The sequence below is a fragment of the Zonotrichia leucophrys genome, chromosome 7 (assembly GCF_028769735.1).
Source record: "Zonotrichia leucophrys gambelii isolate GWCS_2022_RI chromosome 7, RI_Zleu_2.0, whole genome shotgun sequence".
Taxonomy (NCBI): domain Eukaryota; kingdom Metazoa; phylum Chordata; class Aves; order Passeriformes; family Passerellidae; genus Zonotrichia; species Zonotrichia leucophrys.
In genome coordinates, this window is record NC_088177.1 from 34,588,356 (window position 1) to 34,605,937 (window position 17,582).

General features: G+C 42.1%; 1 protein-coding gene across 6 annotated transcripts in view; it reads right to left on the minus strand.

Annotated features, from left to right (window-relative positions):
* SEMA5B (semaphorin 5B) overlaps nucleotides 1-17,582 on the minus strand; it is a 265,987-nt gene that overhangs the window by 66,085 nt on the left and 182,320 nt on the right. For all 6 annotated transcript variants that reach the window (XM_064717685.1, XM_064717686.1, XM_064717683.1 and 3 more), the window contains 4 exons: nucleotides 14,379-14,441; nucleotides 5,289-5,387; nucleotides 4,344-4,557; nucleotides 1,490-1,775 (listed from right to left, as the gene is read on the minus strand). In XM_064717685.1, coding sequence (XP_064573755.1) covers nucleotides 1,490-1,775; nucleotides 4,344-4,557; nucleotides 5,289-5,387; nucleotides 14,379-14,441 — 662 coding nt within the window. The remainder of the gene's footprint in view (nucleotides 1-1,489; nucleotides 1,776-4,343; nucleotides 4,558-5,288; nucleotides 5,388-14,378; nucleotides 14,442-17,582) is intronic.

The window sequence follows — 17,582 nt, forward strand, 5'->3', positions numbered from 1 at the left end:
TAATGTTTAGGAAGTTTGGCAAATATCCTCTAAATGTTTTTAAAGAATGACTCATGTGCCTTTCAATCTGAGGACAGTTCTTCTCCTAGCCCACAGTCAAGGTGCAGTGCTCAGTCATGTTTATTTTTTCTAGTTGCTTCTCTGCTGGCTCACTTTGACTGACATTGGCAATGGAACAGAAACAAAACATGGAAGAGGATGAGGGTGGCCAAACACTTACCTATTTCTTGGAATTTACAGAGGGGGAAGAACATTCAGGCTCTGTTGACTCACAGTGAGGCTCCCAACAGCGCTTTAGCTCAAGGGGTTGGGGCTGATGCTTTGTGACTTCAAGGGCTGAAGTTCAAGCCCTGTCACACCAGCAGGTGACACATTAAAACAGGAGGGTTTGTACTTCAGCAGGGCTTCACTGCTTTGGTTTTCTGTGGCTCCCTGGGAACAGGCCCTTATTCGTATAGGACAGCACTGAACACAAAAACCCCAAACAAGTTGGCTGCCCAGCACAAGGAAGGCACTTTGAGCATTTGCCATATGGAGTAACTACTCAGATTTTCATTCTCCAGTTTACACGTCAGGCTACCACCCCCTGGAGAACATGTATTATTGAAACTCAATACCATGCAGACTGGTTATAGCTTGAAACTTATCATCCTAGCCTTAGGCATCGGAGAAAAAGTTATTTGAGCTTTCCTGACTTAAAAATATACATTATGAGTTTTTTAATATATTTTTTAATTAACTCCTCTTCTCCTTTCTGCTTTCACAGCTACACTAAATCATTCCAATTACAAGTTTTTTCAATATCAAGCCAAGAAGAGGTGATTATGAAGTATCAGAAATCATACCTTCCCCTGAGAGTTCCATCACTGCTTTTGATTTGTGGACCTCAAACAGTCTGGCAGAGGTAAAACCTCCCCATCCTGCCTTGGAAATGCTAAATGCCTTGTGGCCCTCATGACCTTGCTATTACAGTGCTGTTCAACTGCAATAGATATTGTTTTCAGTCTAGGCTGTTGTGATCCCATGTGCCTCATTCTTCTCCTTCCAGCCCTTCTCTCCCAAATGTGTGCACCTGTCCATCTCATGGGTCAGCTCCAGCGTTCACACAAATGTGTCAGATTGTCCAGGCAATTAGCCTGGCTGGAAATTAATGCATTTCTGTTGGGTCATTTTTAGATCACCTCTCTAAACTACAAAAGTTGGACTGTCCCTACAAAAAGTATGAAGTCTGTCAATGCCCAGGTTTGCATCAAATTAAGTTACCCTAAAACTGCACAGTCACCTTTTATGGACTCCAGGAGTCTGTGAGCCATGGACTAAAAACACTGTCCTAAGGCTATGTAGTCATGATGGATAACAAAGATCTATCCTTTCACGTTTACCAAACGATCTTTCAAAAATGATTGCTCAGACTGTCTCAGAAATCAATACATTGTCAGCCTCAGACTGCTGGGACTAGAGGCAGGGCAGTAAAGCCAGTGCAACTCACACATTAGTAGTGAAGACACCGTAGATCAGATCTTGCTCAGGAAGGTAGAAGGTGCTTTGCAATTCATTGTAATAGAAAGGGATTTCTCCAGCACGAGAGCAGTTCAGCCTGGCCTTCATGAAAGTTGTCCATGTGTCCTCCAGCAAAAACCTCCCTCCAATATCATTTTTGCAGACCCTTGCCACACGGGAATACACTGTTTTCCCACAGTCATGTTCCACCGCGTTCTCACGGAAGAAGAAATAGGTGAACAAGCCGATGTCATAGGCAGCAATAAAGTTAGGCTCTGAAAAACAAACATTTGAAGAGATTTATATAGGTTAGAAATCAATCCATGCTCACTGACTTGCTCAATGCATTGCACTGCCAGCTCCATTTATGCAGCCTGTCAAAGCTGGGACCACAGGGAGTTTGGAGTCAGCAGAGGACATAAAAACAGTAGATGGGAATAATGATATATGAGGATATAGCTCCAGTACCTTTTTTCAGATCTTGGAAAGGTCCCATTGTTTCTCCACTTTATTGGCAAAGCTGCTACTGATTTCAGTGAAAGCAGAGTTCAACATTTTGCATATGCATGACTATTCTTTGTACCTATACTCCTTTTACAAGATAAAGTCTCCCCATTGGGCTGCTTCACCTATTCACTTTTGAAGTGGACCTTATGATGTGTTAAATATGCTGCGTGCATCCGCCCGATTCCCCAGACAGCTGCACTGAAACATTCAAGCTACTCTCCCAGCACTGTCACATCTGGCTTTTATCATCAAACCTTTCCAGTTTCTAGGCACAAAAGATTATCTTATGTCCATAAAACAAAACCATGCCAGAGACTGACAGCAGTGAAATGTGCTCTCCTTAATGTTTTTCTCCTAAAATTTTTGGTATTATTTTCACAAGAATTGAAAAGAACTTTGAATTCAGTAGGTTTAGTAATAAATATTTTAATTGGGGATATAACAAAGCTCTAAAGTCTTTTATCCTAAAAGTTTCTTTGGTAAAAGGAAAAGTTTGGCCAATGAATAATATTTGACCAAACAAACAAACCTTCCCCAAACCCGTTGGTTTAATAGGGTGTTTTCACAATGTTCATTTCTGAGTAGTGCTCAAAGGAAGAAGAATAAAGGGAGGGACAGGATTCCTTTAAAGCTGCAGTCCAGGAATGAAAGGAGAATACAGAAAGGCAGCCCACTTGTGCTGCAAGGCAAGTTTGGGAGGCAGATGATGGTACAGAGGGGAGGGCATTGCAAATCATCCCCGTCAAACTTTCTTCTTCAAACTAACCATGAACCTTAAAGGGACCATTATGATCCCCAATCTGACCTTCTGTCTAACACAAGCCAGAGAATTTGACCCTGTAATTCCACCATCAGATCCTGTAACTAACAGGATAATTAGACCACATCTTTCGAAGGAGATCTGGTATTAGTGGACAATGTCACCTGGCTTTACATCCATCACTTTCCTCAGTGACTTGTTCAAATCACTAAAGACTGACCCAGCTGCAACCTGTACTTCTTTTCCCATTTGACATTATCTGGTTTCAGCTTCCAATCACAGGTTCTTGTCATGACTTGTCTGCTAGACTAAAGAACTTTATCCTTTCCAAAATCTTCTCTTGATGTAAGTACTTCCATATCATGAACAAAACACCTTTTATCTACTTTTCAGAAAGATAAATAAATTGAGCTCCTTAAGGCTCTCACTGTGAGGCAGGCTTTCCAAGTCTCAAATCACTGAATGGCTCTTCTCTGAATCACCTTCAGGTTTTCTGTTTCTTGTTGAAAATTGGCCAGAACAGGACAAAATTACTCCAATGTCACCAATGCTGCACAGGTTATAAATCCAAGAGTCACATGAGTTTTTCCAGCCACATACGAGAACTTCAGTTACTGTTTGTCTTCCTTAAACTCCCATGTTCCAACATGGCTTCCTTCTGAATCTTGCATTCATGCACAGACAAGAGGAACGTGTTTCCAATGAGTGCATATGGGCTATGATGCTTCTTGTTCCTAATTCACAGTCTTTCCTGACGACATCCTTTCCCTGGCACTCCATATCTCCATACTGACTTCAGGATGCCTGCAGAAGCCTAGCTCAATCTTATTAAGCTCCAGAGAGTGCACAGTCCCACTGCTCTTATCTTTAATTGAAAGGCCCTGAAATCTAAAAGAAATATTTGAAATATCTGGTTATATTACCTGAGTAAAAGGAGATAGGGGGAATACTGGGGTCTCCATCACTACAGTCTGCTCAGACTAGAAGTGCTTTGCCCCAGTTGGAAGGTATGGACTCAGTGCAGGGGATGCTGGTTGAAATTCTATAGCTTGCTTGATGCAGGGTATTATCACACTGGGGTAAGAGCTGCTTTTAATAACTATAAATCCACATCAGCATGGACTCATATGGAACATAATGTGCTGTGAAATTTCTCATTTTTGGAGTGATCTTGCACTGGCACTGAAGCCAGGCATCTTCAGCTGAGTCAGGGGAAGTAAAGAGTGCCTATCACTCTGCAGAACTGGGTCAACAATGCGATGCTTTAAGTTGATTTTGATCTTCAAGTCTTTGGGTGGTTTTCTTGTTAAAATGATGTATTTGGTCATCTCACAAGACAGAGACCCATATCTCTGTTAAGTAGCCTATACGACCCACTTTCTATATTCTAAATCAACTTTTCTGAAATAATTCCAGGCTCTTTCTTAATGTCTTCTAAGCTGCATTGATTATTGCTCCAGAAGCCCTTCCCCATCATAACTCTGGATCTCAATATGAAAAGAGAGAGAAAGATTTACAAGCCTGTCAAGCTGACTTTAATACATCTCTTGCTCAGATGTGACCCACATGACTTTACCATTGAGCCATTTGGAGTTGTATTGTGCTGTCCTAAGAGGGGGAACATTTCCAAGGCTGCGGTAAATAGCAGGATCCCGTCCAGAAAAATCAATCACAGTTGCAGCATAGAGCTCTCCCCGTGATGTAATCACAGCTGTCGAGTTATGCCGAGGGTCGTACGGGCACCGAGCCACTCCATTAATTCTGTCAATGATTTTGCTGAGATTTCCTACCTGTATTTAAAAGGAGAGAGAAGAAAATTTAAAGAGCATCTGACTTTCTTAATGATATAAAGAATTTGGTTTGCCCATGAGTACCTATGAGCAAATCCCTGATTTTTAAAAATCAGGTAGCTAGGAGAATGTAATCTTAGTGATGACTGAAAATTGTTCTTTACAGCCAACATTTGCCAAGGTAAGAAGTTGTGTCTGAACCTCACTGATTCTATTGCTTTGTACAAAGGGTTATTCTCCAGTCAATAAAGCCCAAACCCCCTTGGTGTAATCAGGTGCTCCATGTGCAAGTGCAGGTTTTTAATCTTCTGTAGACACCTCCTGAATACATATTGGCCCTTAAAAAACATACAAACATTTTTCTGGACCTGCTCCTGCCTCCCTTGAACCCAAAGGGAGTTTTGCCATTTATTTTAAAGAAACTTTAAACTGTTTAGCTCAGGAGGTACTCAGAGCTAAGCTTGTCTGTATTTCCCATTTTCAGTGCCATACCCAAGGTTTACTTGAGCAGCACTTTGTCCAGACCAAACTCACCCATAACATGAACTTTCTGTTCCCCAACTGCAGACGCAGTCATTGCCCCAAAACAGCCCAAAGAAGAAAACCAACATAATTTCAGTCAGTTACATTTAGAACATATCTTGTGCAGCCATGATAGCCTGCCAAATGACTGTCCTTCCCCAGAGCATGTATCCAACCCTCTCCATCACTGTAGAAGAGGCAGAACAGACCTGTCGACTGGAACACACTGGTGAAAAGGCATTGGTACCACAGGTGAAAACCTTCTTGCCATAAACAATCAGCACTCGGACATAATTCTGGCACTCTTCCTATAGGGACACGAGACAGAGACAAAGGATTTTTGAAAATGTTATTACATTAAAAATACCTGTATTGCAGCAGGAATGCACCTTCCTTAGCTCTAACTTGGGCGGAGGTTTGTTGCCTCAAGCAGTGCACAGCTGTAGGGAGCCAGCAGTCTAGGAGAGCAAGCCCAATTTGCTGGTTATTTCTCTAACCATAGCCCTGCACAGTCCTGGGGTAGGATGCTAGCCATCAGGTCAATTTTGTCATAGCTACAAGTGCCTCTTTCTGTGCTCTGCTTAGAGTGGAGGAGAAATTTTCCCTCTTTCCACAATGATACTTCTGACCTATTTTCCCAGTAATGCTGCAGCTTTGAAAACATTACCCAGACACCAACTTCACCAGTGAAGGACAGCAGGTCTGTCTGCACTATAATTCAAACCAGTGCCAGCAGGATAACAGCAGGAACTTCTCTTTAATAGACCAGACTGGTCAGACAATCTTGTGCTTGAACAGGCTGTTACTTCCCACCTCCCATAGGATTGTGTGCTCAGGATTTTCCATGGTAGAAGGAGTTTCTCTTTCAGGCCAGGCCAGTGAGAAATAGCAAGTTCCCAGTCTCAGTTGCTCAACCACTTGCTGGTACCAGTAGGCAACTCCCTCCACATGCCAGTCCCCAAAGGTGTAGGGGTCTGCTGTGGGGGTGGCAGCACAAGGCTGCAGTTGCCTTTTTGTTCAGAAAATCACCTTCATGTTGATAGAGAAAGCCATGGTCTCTCTTGCTCCCCACAGACCTGTGCAGTGCAAATCAGGCTAACTGAGCATCTCCTGGAGTGAAGTTGCGGTAGTGGAGGAGCTGACACAGGGCAGGAACTTTCCGACATTACACACAGGAAAAGGGAGGTAAGAGACTAGTATGCAATTCCCAGAGGCAGTGCAAGAGGCTGCAGAGCCACCTGCCCCAAGGATTACCCAAAGAGCCCAATGAGCCATGGGCACCAGCCTGCCTGCCCCAGGCCCTCAGAGGAGAGGATATGAGCAATGACTGGCACCCACTGGGCTCCAAGGGAACAAAGTCTATTATGTTATACCATAAACAGAAAAGGAAACTTGTTGAAAAATAGCAACCTCGGCTGGGTTACCTGGGCTGCTTTGCTTTCTTCCCTCCAATAGATCATCATTTGCCACTAAGTTGAGCCTACAGCTGCAGACACCACTTCTCCCTCCTGTAAGCAGCAATCATACAGCAAGCTCCCATGTTGGGAATGTTGATAATTCCCCTGAAGACTTCATTTGCAAGAATCAGCAGTGTAAAAACACCCCCTATCATCTGGAAGGGAAGGGGCTTGCTTAGCTGGATTACATACTATCTTGTTTCATTTGCTGTGCAGAAAAGATCCAACAGGAAACCTGCCAGTGCTACCCACAGATGGCAACTGCATGGACATGATATGTGATCCTTGCTTTTGAATGACACAGACTCCACTCCAGAACCAGCCCAGGAGCACTTGCCCAGTCTAGAAACAGGCTACTGAGTGCCACAGAGCACATGCTGCCAGTCTTGAGAGGCAGCAGGAATCAGATACCCAATTCCCAGCACCCAAAAATGAGAGCTTAGATTCATAGCTGAGTCAACTCTTTTTATTTCAGAAGCAGATTAGTCACGGTGACTGTGCATCAGTCTATCAAGCAGGACCTTAAGAAGCACTGTCCCGCCTGCTGTGTTGAGAATAGTGGTCTCATTGCTTCCTTTAACAAGACAAAGGGCTTGCCATCCTCTCTGCCCTCTCTTGTCATTGCTGCATGGTGCTGGGAGCCCTGTCAGTTCCTTCCTGCCCTAGAGATGTCTGCATTTCATGACTGGGTTAAGTAATTCCTCTTTCTGTAGAGTACAGTTATTCAATCCCACATAGTTTTAGGACCACTATATATTTGACTGCAAAGTACTAAAAATTCTCGAATGAATGATGTTAAAAAAAAAGTATTAGGTCATCTCCCAACAGAGTGTTGTTTTCAGAATATGATTGATTTGCCATCTAACCTAGAATGCAGTTCTGTACTCAAATTTCACACAAGAGAGTACCCACCTGCTCCCCCTCCACTGCCACCATTTTCTGCTTTGTGCAAGGTCTGAGCAGAGCTTCTGACCCAGAACAGCTAAGACCAGCTATGTTGCTGGACCCTTTCCTGACGAGGTACTACAATGTATTCCTAACTAAAGCCCTGCCCAGCAAAAATATAAAATCTTAATTTGAAGAATTCCCTTTATTTGCACAGAGCTGAATTACAGATTAACAAACTTCAATTTCTGTAAAATCTTCCCAGCTGAGAAGATAGCGCACAAAAAGAATTTCTGTGGAAGGTCATAGGCTGCAGACTACTGGCAATGATTAATCTGTTGCACATTTTAATCCATTTTTACTGCTTAAAAATAGTGCTGCTAGGTGTAGGCCATGTCCACCTGTAGTTGTTCCTATGAGTTAACTGAGCAGACATTTTCCCTAGACCTGACTGACTGATGATGGTAGCAGCACTGCATGCTCCTGGAGGAAGAGCAGTGATAATATGCTCATTTCATGCACTGGTCTCAAAGCAATTTAGACACTTACAGTAATGTTGTGAAGCAGATGCACATTGTCTGCCCTGCTCTGTCAGCTGGGGTAATGGAAACAATGCAGGTGCTAATCTCACTGTAGTGAGACACGGGTTAGAGGACACACACAAAGATCCAACTACCAGACCACATCTCTCCAACCTGCCTGGCCCAGAGCAGAATACAGTGCTCACCTCGTGTTTCTTATTGCTGTACCCATGGCCAGTCACATCAGTCTATGAAGCCTCCAACAAAAGCAAAGAAACAAAACCATTGAAATGCTCCACCTTGCAGGATTTTTCTCAAGACAGTGTCTGGGAGATTTAATTAGATCCTCTTACTACCCCATTCTCAAAATAAATAGCAAGGAACAGCCTTCTCTCTGTGTTCTTTAAACCAGCCTGGATTTGCTCTGAAAAGTCATTCAATACAGTGCTCTCTGCAGCAAGTCATAGCTGAGGCAACTGGTTAGTAAAATGATCTCACAAGCCCCTACAGAAAGTAGTAGCTATTTAATGCAGTTTCTTCCATGTGGCTGGAAAACTCTAGGCCCACAGGAAGCAAAAATCAGATGGGCTGTAATATAAGCAGAAAATTTGGCAAGTTTGAATCCACCTCTGTCCAGACAAGACAATATTTGGATCCTGCTCTCACATTATGGAGTTATGACAGTTAAATCTGTGTATGATCAGTCTGCAAATCTCATCACCAGAAGATATTACAGGGATCAAGAGATTAAGGTTTTAAATAAAGGGGGAAGACTGCATATTTATATGGTTAATAAGAATAACTTAGTTATATTAGTTAGGATTATTATTAAATATATGGTAGAGCTGATAAAAACCTGTGGCTCACTGCCAAAGAATTAAGCATATTTCTGATTTTCCTATGAATTGCATGTTACAGACTTTGAGGTTCTTGCTCCTTCCCCAAAATTACCTGGTACTCATTCCTTTATTGAGACAGGGCCATAAATTTAGAAGGTATCACTTTTCTCCAATCTAATGACCCTTGTCTGCCTAGAAAGGAAGAGGTCATGACTGCTAATGCTCAACACTACAACAAACTGCACTGAAGCCCCTTCCTGTCACCTCCTCAGTTTAAGCCTACTTTCATTTATTTATTTTTTGTTGCATTTAGAATTACTATTCATGTACTGTCTGTGAATGCTGTATGTCCATGACTGCGGACAGGACCAGGTCTCTTTCTACCTCACAGAGACATCAGGTTGTTTTGAGAGCACAATTCAAACCTGAGAAGCAAAAGTGGTGTCCTGTTACTGCCTTCATTCATGTGGACAGATCAGCAATGGAGGGGTTGACCTCCTGCAGCTTCCATTTGAGGTAAAAATCAAAAAGTTTCAGGCTGCTGCAAATAAACCAGCTGTAGATGCTTCTTAGTTGTTTATTCTGTCATCTCTTAACACCAGAGTTCTAAAATGTTATAAATCCTAATCTCATTGTACAGATGAATTTTTCTTTGTAAGCACAGCTATATATAGGCACTACTTTAATGGCTTTCTAGTTTAAATAAACTACCCAAGCCCTGTTGTCAGAGATCTCCTTTTTAATTATTTGTTAACACTATTTCATCACATACTGATAGGTTTTACAGTTATACACTATATGAGAAAAATAGCTGTTGCAGACAGTCTGCCATGCTCAGTAGAGAAACAGACTCCTGGAGCACAACCTGGAGTTCAGAGAACCAGCCAGCAGAACTCCAAGTTACCCCTTCTGCGACATTTTAGAGTGCAGCAAACATTTAATTTATCTGCTGCAGTTTATCCCAATTTATTAAAAAATAATCAAGACCTAACTTGGTTCTTGAGCCCTGCTATTGGTACACTCTCAGGTATCTGTATTTACTTCTTTGGACAAGCAAGTCTGCTACTCAGTTTAAGCCAAGGCCCCAGCCAAACTACCCCTCTCCTCTGAGTGGAACAGATAGCAAAGAGAATTGCTAATGATTTTTCTAGCCAAATGTTCTTTAATAGATTTCCTAATCAAATTTATTTGGGGGCTGATTCTGCATCGATAGCTTAGCAGAAGTAATAGGATGTAGGTTCAGGTCTCTAGGAACAGTTACAAAGGGGATAAAAATAGCTGATGGCCTCCCAGCTATTTCTGTTTCCCTGGGGATTTCTATGGTGCCTCTCCTACCTGGATGTCTATTATTCTTAAATGGTGTGGAGTTTCCCAGTTCCACCAGATAAGCAGATAAGCATCCTCTATGTGACACATAACCACTGGAAGGCCTGAAATAGCTCAATCCTCCTTTAGCTCAGCAATTTCTATGCACCAATCCCATTCCACTGGGCTGAAGCCTTGGCTAGGATTTCCCTGTGACCTTGTGCATCCACAGCAACAGGACACCACACAAAAAGAGGGAAGAAGCTACACTGGCAGTGCAGTGGGACAACTCAGATGGATGCCTATCAGATATTAATCTCATTTCTTGCTCCAGAGTGTTATTAGTGCATCATCTTCCTCCTGGCTACACAAAGCTCTTAGGGCAGAACGTAAGAGCTGCCATTTTTCACTGCCATTTTCACAAGTGTTTTCTTTACACAGTTTAAAATGATGGTGTGCTGCTTTTGGAACATTAACAAATAATTTGGTGCTTAGACAAAAGAAAGACCAAAGTTCTAATCTTGAAAAACGACAATTTTCCATGTTAGGCAAAATTCCTTAGATGTGGTGGATGGCAACTGTTATGCAGAGACAAACCAATTACAAACGAGGAACTGAGCAACTCCTAATGAAATTAAATACATCTCTTCCCCTTCTGCTCTATCCATCATTCATTTTAACTACAATCTCTGGATGATTTCATTTGGAAGACACAAAGAAAGGCAACATAACACTGACTTTGTTCTCTGCACTGTCTCAGTAATGTGGATGTTTTCCAGGGGACAGTTTAAAGATATTGATCATGCTACACTTTATAAATGCTACAAAAAAAAAAAAAGAATGATTACTTGTGGAAGCCAGCATGGCTCTCCAGAGACATGGCAAGAAAAGCATGTACACATCTTTGAGGAAACCACAAGTTTTAGTTGATAAAAATAACTTCAATGAAAGAGACTTTTCTGAGGTGCTTGTTTTCATACTGCATGATATATTGCAGAGAGTTAATTTTAAAATCAGGTTCAGGAACTTATACATTAAGTGATTAAAGTCTGATAAATTACTGTGATTAAAAAAATCCTCAAAGTGAAATCACTCATAAACTTGCTGTCCTAGTGGAGCCCCAGCTGGGGTGCTACCAGCTCAGTATCAACATTTTTCTTAATCATTTAACCTAAAGATGGCAAAAGCTGCAACTATCAGTGAGACCAATGTCCCATTTTATAAAGATACTGTGCATTAAAGAAAGAACAACAAAAGGGCTTTATGTATAAACATGGAGATTTCATCCCAAGACTAGTAACTGTGAAAGGATTTAGGCAGAGCAGCTACAAAACTGTCATGTATATGAACTGAGGAGGGTGGAGGCTGTTTCAATCACACTTAGGCATTACAGAGATTGCAAGGTGAAAAATTGGAGTATGCAGAAAACAGACAAAAAGTATTCAAGGGCAGTAGAAAAATGACATAGAGAAAGGCTTGCAGAATTAATCTTTTACTTTATCAAAAAACCAAAGTACTGCATTGAAAAGAGCATATAAGTGCCTCTGTAAAAAATAAATACTGATAACTAAAGGGCTCTTTAATCTAGCAGAGAAGGGCAAAATGAAGCCCGCTCACTCAAAACTGAAGCTATATCCAAATAAAAAATAAAGTACATGTTACCAGGGAAGGTAATCTGCCATTAGAACAATCCAGTAAAGCACAGGAAGCACATTTGCTTCAGGCCCTCAGAGCAAAACTTTCCATCTTTTTCAAAAAGTTACAGCAGACAGACACAGGCACTGAGCTCAATTTAGGAATAAGCAAGTGAAATTCATGGCCAGAGGGGTCAGGAAAAAAGGACTTTCTCACCTTTTATCTAAGATTCAGATTTTTCATCTGCCTCTCCTCTAGACAATAGGTACTCAAAAGGAAAGTGATAATATCATAATAATTACACTTCTGTGATATGCATTTTGTGGCTTTTATTCTTCTGCTTCTTATTTTTCTTAGGGTACAGCTCTGTGCATTTTAGGAAGAGAGTTTCTAAGCAGCAGGAACAATCTTATCATCTCATACTTAACAGGCACAATAAAAGAGGCGTTTTAATACATGAGCCAGTTTTGAAAGCTTCACCTAAACTACATACATTATTAAATGGGCAAGGAAAATGTACCAGCCTAGGCAATTACACTGTGAATTAATGTAAGATCCAAAGGTTCTCCTTATTTCTAGCCTCTATCACCACATATCTAAGTGTCTAACAATCCATAACATGTTTATCATCAAATCATCTGTGCTGGGTAGAAACCTGCCATTAGTCAACTTTGAGGCAGACAGATGTCTGCACCTTGTACCACCACTGCACAGCAGAATCAGAAGTGTTCACAATGGTGCTGCCCTCACCTGCTGCATTTACCCAGCCAAGGGCAGAGATCCTGGGTCAGATCTGGACTTTGCTGGAGTAGAGCTTCATCAGCTGCCTAGACTGAACTTGGTCTTTTTGAGCTGGTGCTGAGTCATTTCTCTGCAGTATAACTAACAATGAATGTATAGGGGACTCAGCTGTGGACTCACAGGGTAGTGTAGATACAGACCTGGGAGATCAGTGTTTACTTAGCTACTGCAGAATCCTTCTGCCTTTGTAGCTTCCTGTCTTCTTGTCAGAGTCCTCATCAACACCTTCGTTTGCACTAATTGTATGTCAGGAAGTGCCTAAGTCTGCTTGAATGCCTCCATTCCTCCAAACTTCACTCATGATCACTGCACCCACCAAATGATTTCAAACTCTGTGTCACAATCAGCATAAATTCAGCTGCTCAGAGCATTATGCTCATGACATTTTTTTGCAAACCCTTTGCAGTGTGAGAAGGCAGCAGTGAAGATACTCAGACTGCTGCTTACTTTTGACATAACAGTAACAAAGAGAGATTGAAATTACCCTAGACTTTGTTCAGTCACATGTATGGCTTTATCCAGTGGTTGACAAAATATTTCTAGGTTATTCAAATTCTTCATGAACAACAGGACACAAATCTCACAGACTTTACAATGAAAGAAAAGAGGAAAACCTTTCTTTGCACATCTAAAGTACAAATACCACAAATTCAAAAATTCCTCACGTCTTGAATTTTGGTGTTTTGTCCTACTTCTTCTCATTGCTGCCTGTCTTGTGTTTGGTGTTTGTCCATCCCAACCCATTTTGTCTCCATGTTGATTTCCTGCATCATGTAGTTTCTACTTGAAACTCTAACAGATGTTCTAGGATACCCATACTCCTGTTCTCCACAGCAACATGAAGCAAATTTCTGCCTATCTGGCAAAACTCAAGCTAGCTTTTTTTTGGTGTGTACATACAATTTTATGCAGTAATCACATGAACTTTATTATATAAAAATAATATTGTCAATGGAAGATCAGATAATCCTGTGTTTAAAGCAGCAAACTGGAATGTGGCAGATTCCAGCATTTTGGCCCAGCCACACAATCACTCTGTGCTTGATTGTCTGTGTCTAAGCAAAGATTGTGCTTATTCTGTCTCATCTTTTGCCAGCCCCTCTGGTTGGGACTTTAAGCTCTTTGCAGAGTTGTACTAAAGACAATGGACACCCTCTCAGTTGAGGACTGAAGATTTTTGAAGTGCATGAATATCATATTTGAAAAACAAACAAAAAAAATCCTGCTTTTAGATAGATGCCTTCGTTTTAGCTTCTCAGAAGAAGGGTGGAAAGGCCCCATGGCTGAATCAGAAATGCCTGAAACTCTGAACTTCTGGGACAGCATGTGCAAGTTCAAGCAATTCCTACTTTAAAGTGCAGTTTAACAGAGTGCACCTGCCTCCCAAGCAGCTCTGTGATATTCAACCTGAAGAGATTGCAGTGTGTGAGCAGATTCAATTCTCACCTTCCAGGGAATTATACAGCTACAAACTCCAACTGCAGGCAAACATTGAATCCCACGTGGCTGAATGCCAGTGGCTCATTGCTGAGGACCTGGGCTAAGCCAGCCTGCCTGGCCTCACACCCCTCTGCAGAATGCTACCCCTGGCTTGCCACCACTCCGCTCCCTGATGTGTCACAAATTGTGTCCTCTCCAGCAGTGAAATCACCTTTAAATTTCATGCAGAGCAAGTGTAATAACTTGAACAGGGGGCCTTTGAAGTGGCTTGCTTGGTGGTGCTCATACCCATGTGGCAGTACAGCTAAACTGCTGCAAATTTGCAAGCTCAAACTGGTGTCAGACATTCTCTGTGTGGATTTCACATGTTGCAAATATATTTACCCATAACATCATTGTAACAAAGCAAAACTTACCTCTGTTTTCCCTTTACTTTGACAGGACCTCCTGGTGTCTTCATCTGAACCCCATGCTGTTGCCTGAAAAACCAAAGTGCACAAGTCACACAAGAATGCCACCAACCACCATGTCTGGAGACTCCCAAAACAAAAGCAAGCATCTCCAGCCAATTTACAGAGCCCAATTTAAAAGCAGCGTTGTGACAGTAAACATGTATCTAACTCCCACTGTGCTCACAGTGCACACAAATGATAAATAGATGAGAAGTTCAGAGGCGGTGGCAACTGGAATGTTCACAGAGGACAAACTTTAATTTACATGTAAATATAACTTCTGATCATCATTCAGCTGGAAGGTCCAAGACATAAGCCCCACACACCAAGTCATCCCATTCTTTTTAAAGAGGATAGTGCAGTATAAACCCCCAGCTTTCATTGCCAAAAAGAAAAATTCCCTACAGCAAAGTCTAGCAGTTGTGCACAAATCTGTTGGTCTTCTTAAATTTACCCCCAAGATTATCACCTTCTAAGTAACCCTACAGTGAATCAAGCTGGACCAAAATTGGGAACTGACAGGTAAAATCCAGAGAGATGGGAAGAGGGGAAAAAGGCTGATGGTGATTTGTGATGCCAGACAAGTGGGGTCAGGTCCTGAGGTAGAGTAAAACACATTAGGGCTGAGGGCACTATTGACTGGAGGCTGAGTGCATGTGGGGTCCCCAGTGACCTCTGACTGCTTCAGAATGAAGAGGCCCCTTCCCTCACAGCAAAAGTCAAGACCAGAAAAGCTGCATTAGAGAGAACTTTTAAATGTAAAATATTTAGCAACATATCCAACTATTCAGTGCCTTCCCCAATTTTCCTCCCTTCAGCACTTTTTAAAAATAGTCCTAACAAATTCAAGCAGGTATTGTTAGCTGGAGGTGAAAATACATATAAATATCCATACTATACATAATACATCATTCTGAACACCAGAAAAACAGCTCTGCTACACAGGGAAAGGCCACGCTCACAAAGTATAGATAAAGATCCAGAGCTCCCTTAACAGAGCCAGATTTTCTTTATTTTTATTTTCCTCAGTCCATTACCAACAAAGGAAATAGCTTCAAAGTTCGGTCCGGATCTGAACTCTTCTTGAACTTCTCACTGCAGCCAATATGTTTTTTAAAACCTAGGCTGCCATAGAAATTGTCCTCTAGACACATGATAAATCCATTTTTTTGCAGGAGAAAGTTGGGAAGCCACTAAAAAGAGAAGATGAATTTTCCAACTCCCAGTTCAGGTCCATGAAGACACTCATTCAGATGTACAAGAAATGCAACCAGCCAGGAAATGCATTTATATACAACATTAGGGGAAGAGATAGTTCCATCTCATTCAAAAAACCCCAAAACCAAAAAAACCCACCCCATTTCTCCATTAGCTGAGCATTCCATTCATTTTGACTTGAAATAAAGACTTCATGAGCACAGGCAAAGATCTGGTGAGAGAAGAGAGGAGCACAGGTCTTTCCCTGGAAGCCACTTGTGCATGTGGGGTCCCCATTGGGAAATATCTCCTAAATACTGCAGTCCAATCCAGGGTGGAGGCCAAAAGCTTGTGCCTCAGAAGTGTTTTTGTTAGAGATGGGATAAGTCCTTGCTGAAAAGGATCATTCAGTCATATCCTGAGAGGGAATGACACTGGATGACAGAGCTCACATTGTAAGCCATCACAGGAGAGCAAGGAATTTTGCCTGCTGACTACCAGCATCCATTGACATCAGCAATGCAACTGCACAGTAGGATTATGATCTTAATCCCAGCTCTAGCCCATGCTCATTAAAACACAGTGTCTTTGTACCTTCAATCAAGTTTTGACAATTTGAATTTAAAAAAAGAAAAAGAAAAAAGATACTCAGAAAATAGATCACTTATTGTTAGGCCCTTCTTCCCATTTTAAAACCAGAGACAGAGAACTTTCCGTTATACAGCCCAGTTTACTTTAACAGTGCTTGACAGGAGAAAATGAAAACAAAAATTGTTGGTTGCTCCAGCAATCAATGCTGCTTCTCTGCAAATACTCTGGGTCATGTGGGATTGCAGCAGTGCAGCACACAAGAATTTGGCCTCCCAGGGGTCACCCAGCTCTTCCTGCCAGACACCTGCACCACAGAACTTCGAGTCATGCTGCAAACACAGCTCTAGTCAGAGCACTGCTCTCCTCCAGCCATGTTCTAATGTGCCTAAATGTTTTCTTTTATTAGGCACATTGCCCTTCAGCCTTCTGAAGCACTACCTTGATGGGTAGTGATAAAGAAGATCTTAGTGATGGCCCAAATTATAGCAACATGTTGTTTGTGACTACACCATTAGTCAGGGTGCATCTCATTAGAGCTAAGAGGATAATTAAGCAATATGGCAAGCCAGAGCGTGTTTTACAAGTCCCACACATGACTTTGGCAGGACAGGGGGGAGCTAGCTTGAGGGCTGAGTAATTCCAATGACCTCTGGTGACTCAAAGAAAATATTCATGACCCTGCAAAGCAGAACATCTTGAAAATAATAAAAGTATAATTGCAAAGCCAAGCAGCTAATGAGCACTTAAATATTTGTACTGCAAGGTCCACTGACCTACAGACTAGAGCAGGCCTTGTGCTGGACTCCCAGGAGCCCACACACATCTGTGGCCGTGGCCTGTGCCTTGGACCTGGCTAGGCTCAGACCTCTGAGTCTGGGGCTTTCACATGAGCTCTCCGGCATTGTTCAGTTTCTTTTCTTGACTGATCAGCTGTCTTTTCAGGTCAAAATGTCCCACCCCTGTCACCTCTGTTGCCTTGGGCTACGCTCTGCAAATTCCCTGTGGGATGCTGGTGCTCTGTCCTCTCACTGGTGCATCCAACCCAAGCCCCTCCTCCACGGAAGAACATATGTTCTTCCTCTGCCTTAGATCCATTTTGCCCCAGGATCAAACTACTGGACATTTGACAGAGCAACCTGCAGAAAGATCTCTCTCTCTGGGGCGCATCTGTGTGTACCTGTATATTAATCAGTGAGGCACAGACCTACTTAACACTTGCATAACACCTCAGCACTGTGAGAGGTGCTTTGTACTTTGTCTTCCTTACCTGATCATAATGCTTCTCAAAAACCATTCTCTTGAACAATGGCTTAGGTGCCTCCCCTCCCTTCCCTCATATCCCCCAATAAACCATTTTTTAAAAATTTTTTTTGTACTGCT